Below are 15,560 nucleotides of genomic sequence, written 5' to 3'. Positions count from 1 at the left end.
ATAATTGAGAGAGTGTAAAGAGGTGAAAAGATAGTAGACATCGCTTATTCTTATAACATGAATCATTCAACCATCAGCACCATTCTAAAGAACAAGGACAAGATCATGGAGCGTGTGAAGTCTGCTGTGCTGATGACGTCAACAATAATATTGAAGAAGCGTGGGAAAGTGATGGAGGAGATGGAGAGACTTCTCAGTGTGTGGAGGCAGGATCAGCATCAGCCTTGAGTCCCACTCAGCTTCATGCTGATTCCAGAGAAAGCTTAAAGCCTTAATGAAGACTTGGAGAAGAAACACGGCGAAGAGTCAGAGGGTGCATCTTTTGATGCCAGCCATGGCTGGTTTCTTCAGTTCGAGGCTAGGGCCAGCCTTCACAACGTAAAAGTTAAGTGGCAAGGCATTGAGTGTAGATACAGTAGCTGCCTGGGAATTTCCTGAAATGCTTTGAGAAATTACTGATGAAGGCACATATTTACCTGAGTAGGGTTTGTTTTTTTATTGTTGTTGTTGTTGTTTTAATTTATTGGCTGCCTTGGGTCTTCATTGCTGCCCGCGGGCTTCCTCTAGTTGCCACTAGCAGGTGTTACTCTTTGTTGCAGTGCTTGGTCTTCTCATTGCAGTGGTTTCTCCTGTTGCAGAGCATGGGCTCTATGCACGTGGGCTTCAGTGGTTGTGGCACTCAGGTTCAGCAGTTGTGGCGCACGGGCTTAGCTGCTCTGTGGCATGTGGGATCTTCCCAGAGCAGGGCTCAAACCCGTGTCCCCTGCATTGGCAGGTGGATTCTTAACCACTGAGCCACCAGGGAAGTCCCTGAGTAGGTTTCTAATGTGGATGAGACAGGACTGTACTGGAAGAGGATGTCAGACCAAAGTTACATCAGTAAGGAGGAAAAGCTGATGCCAGGCTGTAAAGCAGCAAAGGATAGGCTAACTCTGTTGTTTGGTGGCAATGCTTCTGGCTATATGAAGCTGAAGCCTCTCTTAGTTTATCATTCAGAGAACCCAAGAGCCCTTAAAACCATAGCCAAGGGCTCTCTTCCTGTTGTGTGGAAGAGTAACTCCAAAGCCTGGGTTACACAGGCCATTTTTCAGCACTGGTTTTTCCACCACTTTATCGCTGAGGTAGTGAAATATTGCTTGAGAAGGACGTCCCATTCAGCATTCTTTTGCCACTTGACAGTGCTCCAGGGAACCCCCATTCATGGACGACTTTCATCCTAATGTCAAAGTAGTGCATCTGCCACAAAATACTATGTCACTCATCCAACCTGTGGACCAGGGAGTTATAGCAACTTTCAAGAATTGTTTACATCATACTTTTTGTCAGGCAATAAAGGCAAGCGATGAATCAGGAACAACCTTGCAACAATTTTGGAAGGATTATAATACCTACAAGGCCATAAAAAACATTAACTTTGCTTGGCATGACGTATGGCCATCACCATGAATGGGATTTGGAAGAACCTTTGCCTGAAGTTTGTCACAGTTTTTGTGGATTTGAGAAGGTGGATGAGGAATCCAAAGAGGTCTTCAGCAATGCAGTGACCCTCAGCGAGAAGCTGGAGCTAGATCTGCAAGAGGATGACTTCACTGAACTTCTTCCTGTGCAACACCAGGAGCTTACTAATGAAGACCTGGTGGAATTGGAAGCCCAGAGAAAGGACGAAGAGAGACAAGAGGAAGAAGAAATAAATGAAGAACCAAAGAGATTCACAATGCAGGAAATGGCAAGGGGACTTTCTTTATTTGAGGAGGCACTGTTAGTTTTTAAGGCACAGGACCCAAACGTAGAACAGTATACGGAGGTTGCAGCAGCCATTCAGAATGGAGTCCCGTGCTACTGTGTCATCTATGACAAGAAAAAAAAGAGCTACTACCCAGTCATCACTAGGTTGTTTTTTCAAGAGGGTAGATAGAATTGAATCCAGCAAGGAACCAGAACGTGTACCATCAACGTCAGGTGTGAGTGAAATTGCAACTCACCCTCCATCTCCTATTGCTGACGATCCTTCAGCTCTACCATCTCCCACCTCCTCTCCCTTCTCCAGTCAGTAACTCTTCTTGCCTTTTCACCTGATGCCAGGCCCTGTATACCAGCTGTTGTACTGTACTTTTCAAGGTACTGTACTGTAAGATTTAAAATGTTTTCTTTATTTTTTGTGTTTGCTTTTATGTATTATTTGTGTGAAAAGGATTATAAACCTATTACAGTACAGTACTATATAGCCAATAGCGTTAGTTGGGTACCTAGGCTAACTTTGTTGGACACATGAACAAATTGGACTTATGAACATGATCTCAGAATTGAACTCATTCGTATGTAGAGGACTTACTATAATACCAAACTACAAACTTTTGAGAAAATAAAGATTAACAAATGTAAGAAATACTACTACACAGTAACTAAATAAATGGTACAGTATTTCAGCCCTGCCATGGAACATAAGATATGCAGGTGAAAGAGAAGATTTCCTTGCATAGGACTCTATAAATGCCTTAGGAAGATGATGAAAGATAGTTATTCAGTGGGTTTATTTTTTGGCCACGCCATGCAGCATGCAGCGGGATCCTAGTTACCCCCATCCCCGCATTGGGAGCTTGGAGTTCAGCCACTGGACCACCAGGGAAGTCTCCAGTGGGTTTTTTCTTCTATTTGAAGAATGTTAACCATGGCTGTGCTTTCCAGAAAACCCTCATATTAGTTAGGATGAGTAAAGTTAGCTGCTGTAATACACAGACTGTAAAGCCTACATGCTCAGTAGAACCTGCAAACATAAAACCCAATCAGGTGTTCCTGGTTGTCAAATAGCCTTCTATGTTGTTGTCCAAGGACTCAAATTCCTTCCATCTCATCATTCCATTCTCTTCAAGATCCTCAAAGTCCTCTCCATCCATCTAGCAAAAGGAGAAAAGATGCATAGGGAAGATACACCTACTTCTTAATTCTTCAGTCCAAAAGTGACACACTTCACTTCTACTTCTCATTGGCCAAAATTTGGTTCATGGCCACATATAACTGCAGTAAAGCTGGGAGATATAATCTCACTATGCTTAGAAAGATAATAAATGGTTTTAGTAAATGCATAGGAGTCAGCCACAAATTGATTTGAAATTGACCATAATTATTCTACTTAAGAAAATAATAATAGAGTGTGGCCTGCAGAACACTCTATGTCATGTCTTCCTTTTGTGTCCCTTATGGGCTGCATGTGACAAACTTCTCAATTGTGTGTGATTCGGAGCCAAGAGTGTCCTACTATTTGAACACTAACCTACCTGAACACTAATCCTGACCCTATCTGTGCTGACAGAAGTCTCAGAATTTCCCAATGTGTCAACCCATGTTGTGAGAGGATTGTTGCATGGGATTGGCGTTAACATCTCAGGTAAACTTGAAGTACTGAGTGGAGAGCTGGGCATGAGTAGAGTCCTTGGGATCCTTGTATCCTGGGCTGGTAACACGGCTTTATTTTATGGGTGATGTGACTTTATTGGACTCCCCCCCAAGAGACCTGGTTAGATTGGGGTTTAGAAACGTCATTAGCAGCATGGAGAGATAGATTGGAATCTAAGAAGTTCAAAATGCTAGCAGTAAGTAGCTGAGAAAAAGGAAATATTTGGGGCCATATTCTTGTGGCAAGAATTGCATATATTAGAAAATGTTGACAAAATACTTCAGAATATTAAGTCTTTTGAGAATCAATATATAAAAGACATACTTTTAATCATACTTATCACAGTACCGGGTGGTATGACAAAAGTATATGTAACATAAAGATAGATAGATAGATAGATAGATAGATAGATAGATAGATAGATATAGCATAAGCCAGCTTCAAAGGAGACAAAGAAGAAAGTGTAAGTTCATGCCATAAGGCAGCATACAACTTACCACACCAAAAGCACATGGGCTCCCAAGGCTGTGTATTTAGACAAACGACTTAAATCATGGAGTTAAGAGGGAGTGGTATTGGAGCTTTGCCTTGAGAAGAGATGACTGATATTAGTTTGATTACGTCCTAGTTCATACGTAGAGATAGAAGCAGATTCTTCCTCAAATGAATCGGGATTTTCACACAAAAGCACAAGAAAATGGCAATTGCACAAACAACTCATTTTTTTCTTCTCATCATCCCAATGAAGAATGGAAGAGAGGAGAGAATTATTGGCCAAAGAAGGGAATTATAGGTTAGAATGTCTCCCTCCTCAAGGCAGGGTTCAGCACTTGCTAGGGAGGAGGAAGCTGGTGGAATTATTCTTACAGCCACTGGCTTGTCTTGGAAGTCACTTCCTATAGACGAGAACCACACATGGGTTGGTGGGGCTTGTTAGGAGCAGCAACAGCCTGTAAGACAGACTGGATGTGTATCCTGTGGCCTTAAGCTGTCCCAGAATGACCCCCACCCACCCCCGCAGTCAAGCCTTTCTGAGGCCAAGGGGTACAGTCATGACTCTTATGGAGAAAAGCCACACATTCAAGACTTTGCTGCATTGTCCCTTCAAGGCCAGGAGAGACTCTGGAGACCAAAGAGAGAAAATCAATAAAGTGGCATTTGTTTGAGGGGCCAAAGGACATAGTGAAGGAAGTGTTTCAGGGACCCCATGCAAGGACAAGATTATTTGGTGAGGCAGAGGGCAAATGTGCAGAAAGATGTTAACATCGCAGGCCTGCTTCAGAGAGTCCTGCTTTACAGTGTTGGCCTGTGGCTGGCATCTGGGAACTTAAATTTCAGGAGAATTTCTACCACCCTAACTGCTAAGAGTAACTTGTTTTACATTTTAAACAGTTTACTCAAACATTATGGTTTGTGCTGTTACGTACCTGACTTTTTGTGAGGCTTGGGAATTTTGGAACGTGCTAGGCAGAGGATGCCTATATAACCAGCCCCTGATGTTAAAAAAGCCCCGGACTCTGAGTTTCTAATGAACTTCCCTGTTAGACAACATTTCACATGTTGTCACAACTCATTGCTGGGGAATTAAGCACATGCTGTGTGACTCCACTGGGAGAGGACTCTTGGAAGCTTGAACCTGGTTTCCTCCAGACTTCACCCCATGTGCCTTTCCCTTTGCTGATTTTACTTTATATCCTTTCATTGTAATAGATCTTAGCCATATGTACCACTATATGCTGAGTCCTGTGAGTCCTTCTAGGGAACCATCAAGCCTGGAGGTGGTCCTGGAGGTGGTCTTGGGAACCCCTGACACAATAAGGCTGCCAGGAAGGATTCCAGTGGAAAATAGCTGCTCAGCATTTGGCAGTATTTTTTTTTTCATTTTTATTGGAGTATAGTTGATTTACAATGTTATGTCAGTTTCAGGTGTATAACAAAGTGAATCAGTTACACTTATACATATATCCACTCTTTTTTAGGTTCTTTTCCCATACAGGTCATTACATAGTATTGAGTAGAGTTCCCTGTGCTATACAATAGGTCCTTTTTAGTTATCTGTTTTATATATAGTAGTGCGTATATGTCAATCCCAATCTCCCAGTTTATCTCTCCCTTTTTTCCCCCGGTAACCATAAGTTTGTTTTCTACATCTGTGACTCTATTTTGGTTTTGTAAATAAGTTCATTTGTACCATTTTTTTTTAGATTCCACATATAAGTGACATCATATGATATTTGTCTTTCCTCTGTCTGACTTACTTCATTCAATGTGACAATCAGTAGGTCCATCCATGTTGCTGCAAATGGCATTCTTTCATTCTTTTTTATGGCTAATATTCCATTGTATATATGTACCGCATCTTCTTTATCTACTCCTCTCTCAGTGGACATTTAGGTTGGTTCCATGTCTTGGCTATTGTAAATAGTTTGGCACTTTTATTAACCTCCAAAGACATATGTTTGTTTCCATTTTCCAGTTCTAGAATTAAGCACTTGATTACTTTAGGCATGGCTTTCTTACCAACTATAACTACTCTGAATTTTTCAGGTTTTAGAAAGGCACTGTGGTATATATCATATATTCTATAATACCCCATGAGTTCTGGGAAGGACTTCATATTCAAATACATTAACATGGCTGCTTTCAACCTGTGCATATTCTAAGAGAGATAAATAAAGACTTTGAGTAGCCTCACTTCAGTCAAGGTCACAGCTTGCCACAAGATGAATTTGTGCCAAACTTAGGGGAAGAAACTTACAATTTTAAAAGCATTTTGAATTTTGCCATTGCAGATAGGGATTATATTGCCACCCCTCATTTGCTTAGCAGGAAATCAAGCATTAGAAAAGTTAATTCATTTGCCAGTGGCAGCACAGCTTGTATCTGAACTGGATTTCAAATCTAGGAATGTCTAGGTCACAAGCTACAGAGCTCTCAACTATTACCTTATACTGTCTTTCCAGTTACTTACTTTTTTTTTTTTTCACATCTTCACTGGAGTATAATTGCTTTACAATGTTATGTTAGTTTCTGCTGTACAACAAAGTGAATCAGCTATATGTATACATATGTCTCCATATCCCCTCCCTCTCGAGCCTCCCTATCCCACCCCTCTAGGTCATCACAAAGCACAGAGCTGATCTCCCTGTGTCCAGTTACTTATTTTTAAATATGTGTTCTGTGTCTGAATACCACTAATAAGGAGGTAGTGTGAGAGTAAGGGAGAGTAGAAGAGAAGGAAATAGTTCTCTCTCTTTGGAACGGACATTTGGAGGTTTACCTTACCCCATGAAACCGATTCCAAATATATGACATATTTTTCCCTTTTGCAAGTCTGACTACACAGCAAGGCCCAACAGAGAAGGATCAACAATTCCCTCTCCTAGGGTACCTCTGTGGTAGCCTTAGTTGCAGTCATCCTCTGAATGAGTAAGGGAGTGTATGTGTTCCCTCATCTGGCTTGTGACTTCCTTGGCAGCAGGAATGTGTCTTGATTATTTTTTGACCTCTCTGTCATTTTATAATGCTCAACAAACAGTTCATTGGTGTTGATATTTTTTAATTGAATTGAGTAGAAAGTTACTTTGGCTAAATGAGGATCAACCCTAGCTTTACCTGGGTAGGGAGGCCAACAGTTTGGGAAAGGTTCTTAACAGAATTTACACACTTTTGCCTTCAATGTGACAGTAAAGAGATGGTTTGGAGAAAGGAGTAGCAACAGGACAGCTTCCTCCAACAAAATAGCTTCCTTCAGTAAAATAGGAAGATATATTCTACGCAGATTTTTGTCCTGAGGGGGATTTGGGTGACAAGAAATTACTGCCAATCAAATACACATGAACTGCTAAGTTTTGTTTTCACTTTTCTGTCCCTCACTTTGCAAAATAAATACTCTATCAGTTAGAAAGATGTTGGTAACGTATTTTTCTGTATTCTTATATCCCAGGAGCTTTGTCATTGTACTAAGTCTGTTCTGCCATGACTTGCAAATCAGCTTAATTTAAATCTCTAAGTTTTCATTATGTTTGACACAGGCTTAGTAATTCTTAGAAAATGATGCTTGCTGAATGAAGTTTAGCTTAGAAATTCTGATATTCAAGGATGCTTACACAAACAACTGTCATTCTTTGCAATGGCTTCATTATCCATTGACACAATTAAAGGCATTGTTTTATTTGAAAAAGTCTGTCTTTCTCTGCTTGTTCCAGCAACAGTTTTCCTGGAGTTTTGGAAAAGACGGAGAGCAGTAATTGCTTATGACTGGGATTTGATAGACTGGGAAGAAGAGGAGGTTTGTATCATTTACCTCAATTTTTTTTTTTTTTAAAGCAGATAACCAAGAAATACACAATCCCGCTTGAGTCGTGGCTCTCTGCTCTGTGATGGAAGTCAGTTAACTCATAAAGCATTTTTTATACCTGTCTTTGCAGGAAATTTCAAACAGTATAAAATTTACTAGCAGAATTTAAAAAAAAATTTTTTTAATTTCTTAGTAGAATAAATTTCCATGGCTAAGTAAAGCATTTCACTTGTAGGTAGAAGCATCAGAAGAATTGGTAGTAAGGTTTGTTTATCCTTAAATATTATTCATTCTCTCTACTTTATCAGAAGGGAAATATTAGTTTTACAATTGTAGGCACATGGAAGCAGACCTCCTAAATTTTCCAAGGAAATGGTTCTGTGAACTCTTCAGGACCCTGGATAGTTCCCAGATGGGCACAGGCTCGGAAGTATTACCTTGAGTGACAAATACTGAGGGGAAACCACTCCTCAAGCAGCCTCTTTGGTGGATGTGACAAAAAGCAGGACCAGCTCTAGATAAAACTGTCCAGGAGAGGTAAACTCAGTCCCTCAGTCTGCACTTCTTCAACACATCACTCTCTGTTTAACCCCTTCTAGGCCAATACACGGTGCCCTTTCCTAACCCGTGTCTGGTCTTTATCCTCTCTCTCCTTGTCCTGTTCCTGTTAGAAGTCTCGAGGACCCATGAGTTGGTTTGTTCACCATGTGCCCTCTTGGAGCCTGCTTCCCCTTGAGAGTCGATCCAGGTCTGAACTCCTCTTCCTTTCCTCTCATCCACTATCTCCTACCTCTCCTGAGTTCCATTTCCTGAGCCTTGCTGGGCCAGGAAATCAGATACACTAGTCATATATGATATGATAATGAGTGTTAATGGGTGTTTTCCTTCCAAGAGACACACATGTGTATTTTTATAAATTAAAAGGAATCTTCTGTAAACATAACTGAGAATTTTAGCCGTGAGATAGGCTTGGTGGGGGAGATTCTTTTCAGAGGAAGTTTTTTCCCTCAAATCATGCCTCGTGGATGGCTGCCTTTTCTCCTCGCGCCCATGAACACATTTGGGTAGTTTTTAAACCTAGAAATGATACTGGGATTTTCAGCAATCCTTGTTCTTGTGATGAGGCCTCTTTCATGCTTTTGTAAGCATTCATTCTCCAGAAAACAGTTTTCTGAGTTGGAAGGGACTGCTCAGGTGACTTCTAAAGGCTACTGGCTTCAGCCGGCCTGCATTCAAGACTTCCTCCTGGATGGAGCTGTTCCAGTTTTTATTATATGTGTTTATAGGAGTGGCTTTCACTTGGGATGGAAAATGCCCTTTCCTGGGAAGCTGTGTCACCACTAAGCAACTCTGGCATCTAAGACAAATTACTTCACGTTTGAATTTTTTTCATTTCTAAAGAAAAATGTTTCTAAATTTTCCCCATTCAGGTATAGGTGTGGCATTATTTAAGTAACTTTGACTAAACCAGTCTAAAGTCACCATTGGCACTTTTGGTGGGCCCAAGACATGTGTACCCTTAGGGTAAACACCTCTTGGAAGTCTGGAGCCTTCTGAATACCCAGCTCTGTTAAAAAGCACAAGGCACTCAGCACACCTGTGTAGAGGAGCCCACCTGAGGAGCCATGTGCACTTCCAGTTCTGTTTGGAATTCAGAAATGCCTCTTACTTCTAGCCAGTGGCTCTCAGCTTGCTGTGCCAAAGAGCCCAGACACGCTGCATGCCTTCTTCAGGGGCGACCCAGGGTGTTAACTTGCCAGGGCCACCATAAAGTGCCATGGTCTCAGCGGCTTAAGCAACAGAAATTGATTGTCTCACAGTGTGAAGGCTGGAAATCTGAGATCAAGGTATTTGCAGGGCTGGTTTCTTCTGAGGGCCATGAGGGAAGGATCTGTTCATGGTCTCTCTCCTTGGCTTGTAGATGGCCATCTACTCCCTGTATCTTCACATTGTCTTCTCTCTGTGCATGTCTCCGTCTAAATTTCCTCTTCCTATAAGGACACTAGTCACATTGGATTAGGGTCCACCCTAATGACCTCATTTTAACTTAATTACATCTACAGAGACTCTGTCTCCAAATATAGATACATTCTGGGATACTGAGGGTTAGGACTTCAACTTATGAATCAGGGGTGAGGTGGGGACACAGTTCAGCCTGTAACACCCAGGATGGCAGGTCCGGCTCCATGACTGGCCTCCATTTCTGGATGATTAGCTCAGTGACCCTTGATGATACATATAGCCTAATGAGTTGAGTTTCCCAAAGAAGCAGAATATTCTAGATCTGTTTACATCCTAAAGTTAACTACCTAAAATTAAGGAGGCAGAGGCTGTTTACAACTGTCTCCCCCTGACCTTCCCCATTCTCTGCCAGCATTGGGCTGCCCTTCCTCCTACACAGGGAGGCCACTACCAGACTGTGCCCATCCTCCACAATCTCCCTTCCATCAGCTCCTTCTTTGCTTTCTGTCAGTACCTTCATCCAGGCCTTGAGTGTTTCTGCCTGGAGTAACTCAATCGCCATTGCACCAGAGTTTCTGCTTATTTTCTCTCTTCTTCCAAGATACTCACATAGAACAAGTTCTTAATTAACCAGAACCACTTCAGCATACCGTTTTGCTGATTATCTTTTCCTAATCCCATAATTGCTTTCTAGTCAGAAGCTTTTCACATTGGATGGGGCTCAACTCAATGGAATAAAATCTCAGCTTGATTTAGAATTAGAGGAACCTTGATTTTAGCTGGATATGAATGGTATTTACCTTGTTTTCAATACCAATTAAGAATACATTTAAAATCTATGGTTAAGGGTGAATGACTCCTATGCAAGCTTATTAAAAAAATAGATTCACCATGTTTTCAACTGCCTAAATTGAAAATTTTTTAAATTGTAGAAAACTAAGAATTATATTGCCATTATAACTCACAAAATGAATTCTGAACATTTTGCTGTACAGACACTTTCTTTGTTCTGGTGTCCACATCACTCCCTGGTAATAAAAGTAAAAGCCTATTAGTTATTTCAAACCACTAGGGACAGGACAAGTTGGTCTCCTTTCTCAGTTTCTTTCTTCAAGCAAGATAATAGAAACACTTAACTCTTAGTCTAAATTGGATAGCCTTGATAATAATAAGTCTAGATCATCAGTCTTTAAGTGGCCAGTTTCCAAACATTTAAACCTGGGTTTCCAAGCCCACATCATGGACTGTGGCATTTGTTGACTCAGTTTTCCTGTGGGGTAAAATGATTTTTTTCTTATTGTCTGAGCAGTTCTTCAGTACCTAAAAATTTGTCTGCTTGTTCTTTAGGAAGAAATACGGCCCCAGTTTGAAGCCAAGTATTCCAAGAAAGAGCGGATGAATCCCATTTCGGGAAAACCAGAACCATATCAAGCATTTGCAGATAAATGCAGCCGACTTATTGTTTCTGCATCTGGAATATTTTTTATGGTTTGGAACTTTTTTGCAAAACTCTTTGTTTCATAAAGTACAAACCTGTAACAACAATTGTCATATCAGGCATTTGGATACATTTTTTGTATGTTCTGTTATTTCGTCCTCAACAATTCTGTGTGGTGGTCAGGGATGGCATTGCTGTCCCCATTTACAGATGGAGCAACTGAGACTCCAAAAGGTTACGGGGCTTGCCCATGTTAGCCAGGAAATAGCCACGAGCTTACATCCTCTAACCTGCTCTGCTTTCCATTTGTCTCTCTATGCCATAATGAAAGGAACTAAAAATATGAAATAGGACCTGTAGCAGTGTTTTTCAAAAAACTTTTTTTACAACGCCCATACAGTAAGAAATACATTTTTGTCATAATCTAGTAATATGCTATGCAAATAGATATATAAAAGTGAATATGGGAATTGAAACAATGCTCACCTTTACAATATGCAAGGAACTCTGATTTTTTTTTGTTTTATTATAGTCTATTTTTTAATGCCAGCTATAACTCCCTATCATTTATTTCACTAATGGTCATATTGGTTTGCAAAACACTAACTTGAAGCTGGATTGTTAGCTTTTCCTAAAAAGTCATTTTGTGATCAACTTTGACCCTGTCAGTTACTAAACAAAACATGCAAATTTGTCAGAAATGTCATCTCAGACAGGAAGGGATGGTTAGGATCCTCCTTTCCTCTTTTCAAATAGCAACTGTTTGTAAATATATATCCTAGTCGGTTAGAGTGGGAAGGACAAGACGATAGAAAATCCAGACAATCTCTCCCCTGTAGCCAGAAGGAGACTGGGGAGATCGAAGGGTAAGGAGCTGGCCCAGTGTCCTGCAGCTCAGATCAAGACTCAGATCCATGTCCTTCTACGGATTCTGCTTTGTAAGCAATTGTGTCGGGCTTTGCCTTCTGTAAGTACATTCACATGTATTGTTTTGGGTTTTGTATCTCATAACAAGACCTAAGGACATAAATTAAGTTCTCCCTGTTCTACAGATGGGGAAGCTAGATCACAGAGGCTGAAGCCATGGAAAGGACACGCTACGTGCCCAAGATCACACTGCTAGGTCATAGCTGAACCAGGACTCAGCCACTACTTCTGACTCTGAGTCCAGTGAACTTTGCATTCCACCATATTGCCACCCTTGTCTACAGCTCAGTGTAGTTCTCACCCGTCTCCCCATCAACAGCTCCAGGATTCAGACATGGGCAATTTTGTTCCTTTGTTTTCTTCTTCTTATTTCTGCTGCTACTACTTTAGCCAGTTCAGCGAGGGTTCATACCTGAGCTTTTAGAGCATGTCACTCATAGTAAGCCAGAAATAGAGTCTGTGAAGCTCCTATAAAGAAAGGAATCTCTAAGTTGGCAGAGGCTGTCCTGAGGCCCAACTTTAAGGTCCAGTGTTCGATAACTGCGTGAGCTAAGGTCTCTGTTCAAAGACGTATTAAGCAAGTCATCTCATGAAACTTTTTGGAATCTCAATTTCCCATCATTCATAGAAGATATGCCACATTCTACTCAAACACCCTGAAATGTTCAGAGGAAGGTGCCCCAGTTCAGTCTGTGTATATATATGATAAATAAGAGTACGCACCTCTCAGAGGTTTCTTCAGCAACAAATAACTGAGCACCTGGCATGATGCTAAGGTGCTGTGGAAATGACAGCTACCATCTTTACCCTGATGGAGTTTACCATCTAAGTGGGGGAGACTAGCAGTAATCAAACAAATCGTGAGAAATTATAAGTTGCATACTGAAAGAAGAGTATAGATACCCTATAACAAAAAAAACCTGGCGGAGGTGGGGGTTCATGAGAAGCATTAATTATGAAGTGGTTCTTGAGCTGAGATGTGAAGAATGAGTAGGTATTAACTACATTGTGTGTGTGTGTGTGTGTTTGGCAGGGGAATGGGTGGATCAGCATTTTGGGCAAAGGAAATGGTCTTGAAGATTAAGGATGCTTAGCCCATCGGAAGCAATAAGAAAAGGTCTAGAGTCTCCAGAGGGAGGGGAAAAACACTCAGTGGGGCTGGAGAGACTCTTCCAGGCCACCATAAGCGCTTTGCTTTTATCCCAAAAGGAAACCAATAAATAGTTTTAGACAGAAGAGGGACACGATAAGATTTCCACAATAAATATTTGCTCATCTGCTCAATCTAATATTCTGCTATAAAGTGTTGCCCCATAGCCTAGCAGTTTATCAGCTCTCAAGTTCTGTGGCTTTTCTATTTGGATAACAAAGGGCATACAAACACACGAGCAAGTATCAACCACATGAGACGTGTGCACGTCGTTGTGGCGTCTTGGGTCAGGATTGCTTTATCTTGTTTTCTCCTCAGAGGATTTTCCAGGTGGCGGGAGCCCCGTGCAGAAACACTCAGCACAGTGCTCACTGGGTGTTCCCTGTCTTCCCCCCAGATCTGTGTGGTGATCGCCGCCGTGTTCGGGATCGTCATTTACAGGGTGGTGACCGTCAGCACTTTCGCCGCCTTCAAGTGGGCGCTTATCAGGAATAACTCTCAGGTTGCAACCACAGGGACTGCCGTATGCATCAATTTCTGCATCATCATGCTGCTGAACGTGGTGAGTGAGCTGCCAGGTAACCGGGCAAATGGATAAAATGTGTGTGCTGCAGGGGGTCGCTGCTTCTCTTTCTAAAGGGACCTGGCCTCAGAGAGGCTGGGCAGGTACGTGGCACTCATGGCCTGGCAGCTAAGTGCCTGGCATGAGATGCACTCATCTGGGGCTGTAGAAGGCTTGAGACAAAGCTGGCCTCCAGAATTTTCTCCAGTGGAAGACTGGGCAAGGTGCATGCCCTCTCTGAACCTCAGCTCACTTATTTATCCAATAAAATAACACTGCATACCCCTTGGGGAAATTTAGAGAAAGAATATATCTTAAAGGCCCAGCTCAGAATCTGTGACATAGCTCAACAGTGTTGGTTCCCATTTCCTTCTGATTCTGAATGATGGGAAGTTAGTCAGTATCCAAAGTATTCCCTGGGAGAACCCAGCAAGGAATATTTCGGGGTGGTACATGTAAACCTGTGTTGATTTCAGGTTTTCTTCAAATGCATATTTTAGCTCAGCTGTCTCCCTTGAACCCCAAACTCATCCTCTCCTAACACATGCAACCCCCAACTCCCCATCTCCCCATCTTCCCTCTTGAATCAGCTTTTCCCTCAGCCTCCCCATTGCAGTCAACCAGGCTGAAAACCTTGCTGTTATCCTTGACTCCTCTGTTTCTCTCAACATCAAAATGTATGCAGAATTTGATGACTTTTCACACATCCCCAGTCCCCACCTTTGTCCAGGTCCCCAGCATATCCCACCTGGATTATTGCAGTGCTTTTCTACCTGGTCTCCCAGCTTCCATGTCTGCTTCCCTTGTCTAGGTTCATCATAGCAGCCAGAGCAAGCTTCATCCATGTAGGTCAACCTCTGTTCAGTGTATCTAGTGGCTTTCCTCTTGCTCAGAATAAAAGTTCTGTCTTCACATGGAGACCCCAGGTCCCTTGTCTGGCCCCAGTGAGGTCTCTGACCTTGTCTCCTCCTTTCTCACCTTGACTTTCCTATTCCTCACTGGCCTTCCCTTTTTTCTTCAACGTGCCAGGCAAGCTCTCACCCCAGGACTTTTGACTTGCTCTTCTCTCTGCCTGGAATTCTTCCCCATGGGGTCTGCAGAGTTTACTCCCGCACCTTCTTCAGGTCTTTGTCAAATGTTGCTTTTCTAATATAAGGCTTCCCTGGTTGCTCAATTTAAAATTGCAGCCCACTCCTGCCATCTGACCATTTCCTAGCTCCTTGCCCGCTTTATTTTGCTCTATGGCATTAATCACCATCTCATAGGCTATTTTTAAAATTTTATTTTGTTTATTATCTATCTTCTCCATTGGAATGTAGCCCCAAGAGGGCAGAAATTTTGGTCTTCTTTTTTCTTTTGTTATTTCCCAGTGCCTGAAACAGGCTCTGGCTCATAGTGGACTCTCAGTAAATTGTTGTTACTATTTGCAGAACAAAAGGTAATGGCTGGATAAAAACATGGTAATGGCTGACATTGTTAGACTTGAGGTTTGGAGGGAATAAATAATATGTGCAGAGTGACAAGTATAGTGTTAGGCATGGAGTATGTGTTCAACTATAGTTCCCCTCACCCTTATTTACAGTGCAACTTAAATCTGGACCATAATGCTGAAATCACTGAGATAGTGAAATATAGGTAATTTATTATTATTATTAAATATACAGGAACTTCTTTATTATTTTAGGAAAAAAAGGTTAAAAATCCAGAAGGTAGAAAAATGAGAAAAGAGTACTTGCTGATCATTTCGATGTGATAACTGTGTAACTGCTTGGTCAGGTGGAGATTGAAAGTAGATGTTTGTCACTCCCTTGCCCTCCCTCTGTCCCC

At 41.7% G+C, this 15,560-nt stretch overlaps 1 protein-coding gene across 1 annotated transcript in view; it reads left to right on the top strand.

Annotated features, from left to right (window-relative positions):
- ANO4 (anoctamin 4) overlaps positions 1-15,560 on the top strand; it is a 398,627-nt gene that overhangs the window by 333,290 nt on the left and 49,777 nt on the right. Inside the window, exons 17-19 of the mRNA XM_057743345.1 lie at positions 7,603-7,685; positions 11,004-11,144; positions 13,569-13,733. Coding sequence (XP_057599328.1) covers positions 7,603-7,685; positions 11,004-11,144; positions 13,569-13,733 — 389 coding nt within the window. The remainder of the gene's footprint in view (positions 1-7,602; positions 7,686-11,003; positions 11,145-13,568; positions 13,734-15,560) is intronic.

This window comes from Hippopotamus amphibius, chromosome 7, assembly GCF_030028045.1.
Source record: "Hippopotamus amphibius kiboko isolate mHipAmp2 chromosome 7, mHipAmp2.hap2, whole genome shotgun sequence".
In the NCBI taxonomy this organism is placed as follows: domain Eukaryota; kingdom Metazoa; phylum Chordata; class Mammalia; order Artiodactyla; family Hippopotamidae; genus Hippopotamus; species Hippopotamus amphibius.
Note: the sequence above shows the minus strand (reverse complement) of the source record. Positions and strands in the feature narration are given on the sequence as shown.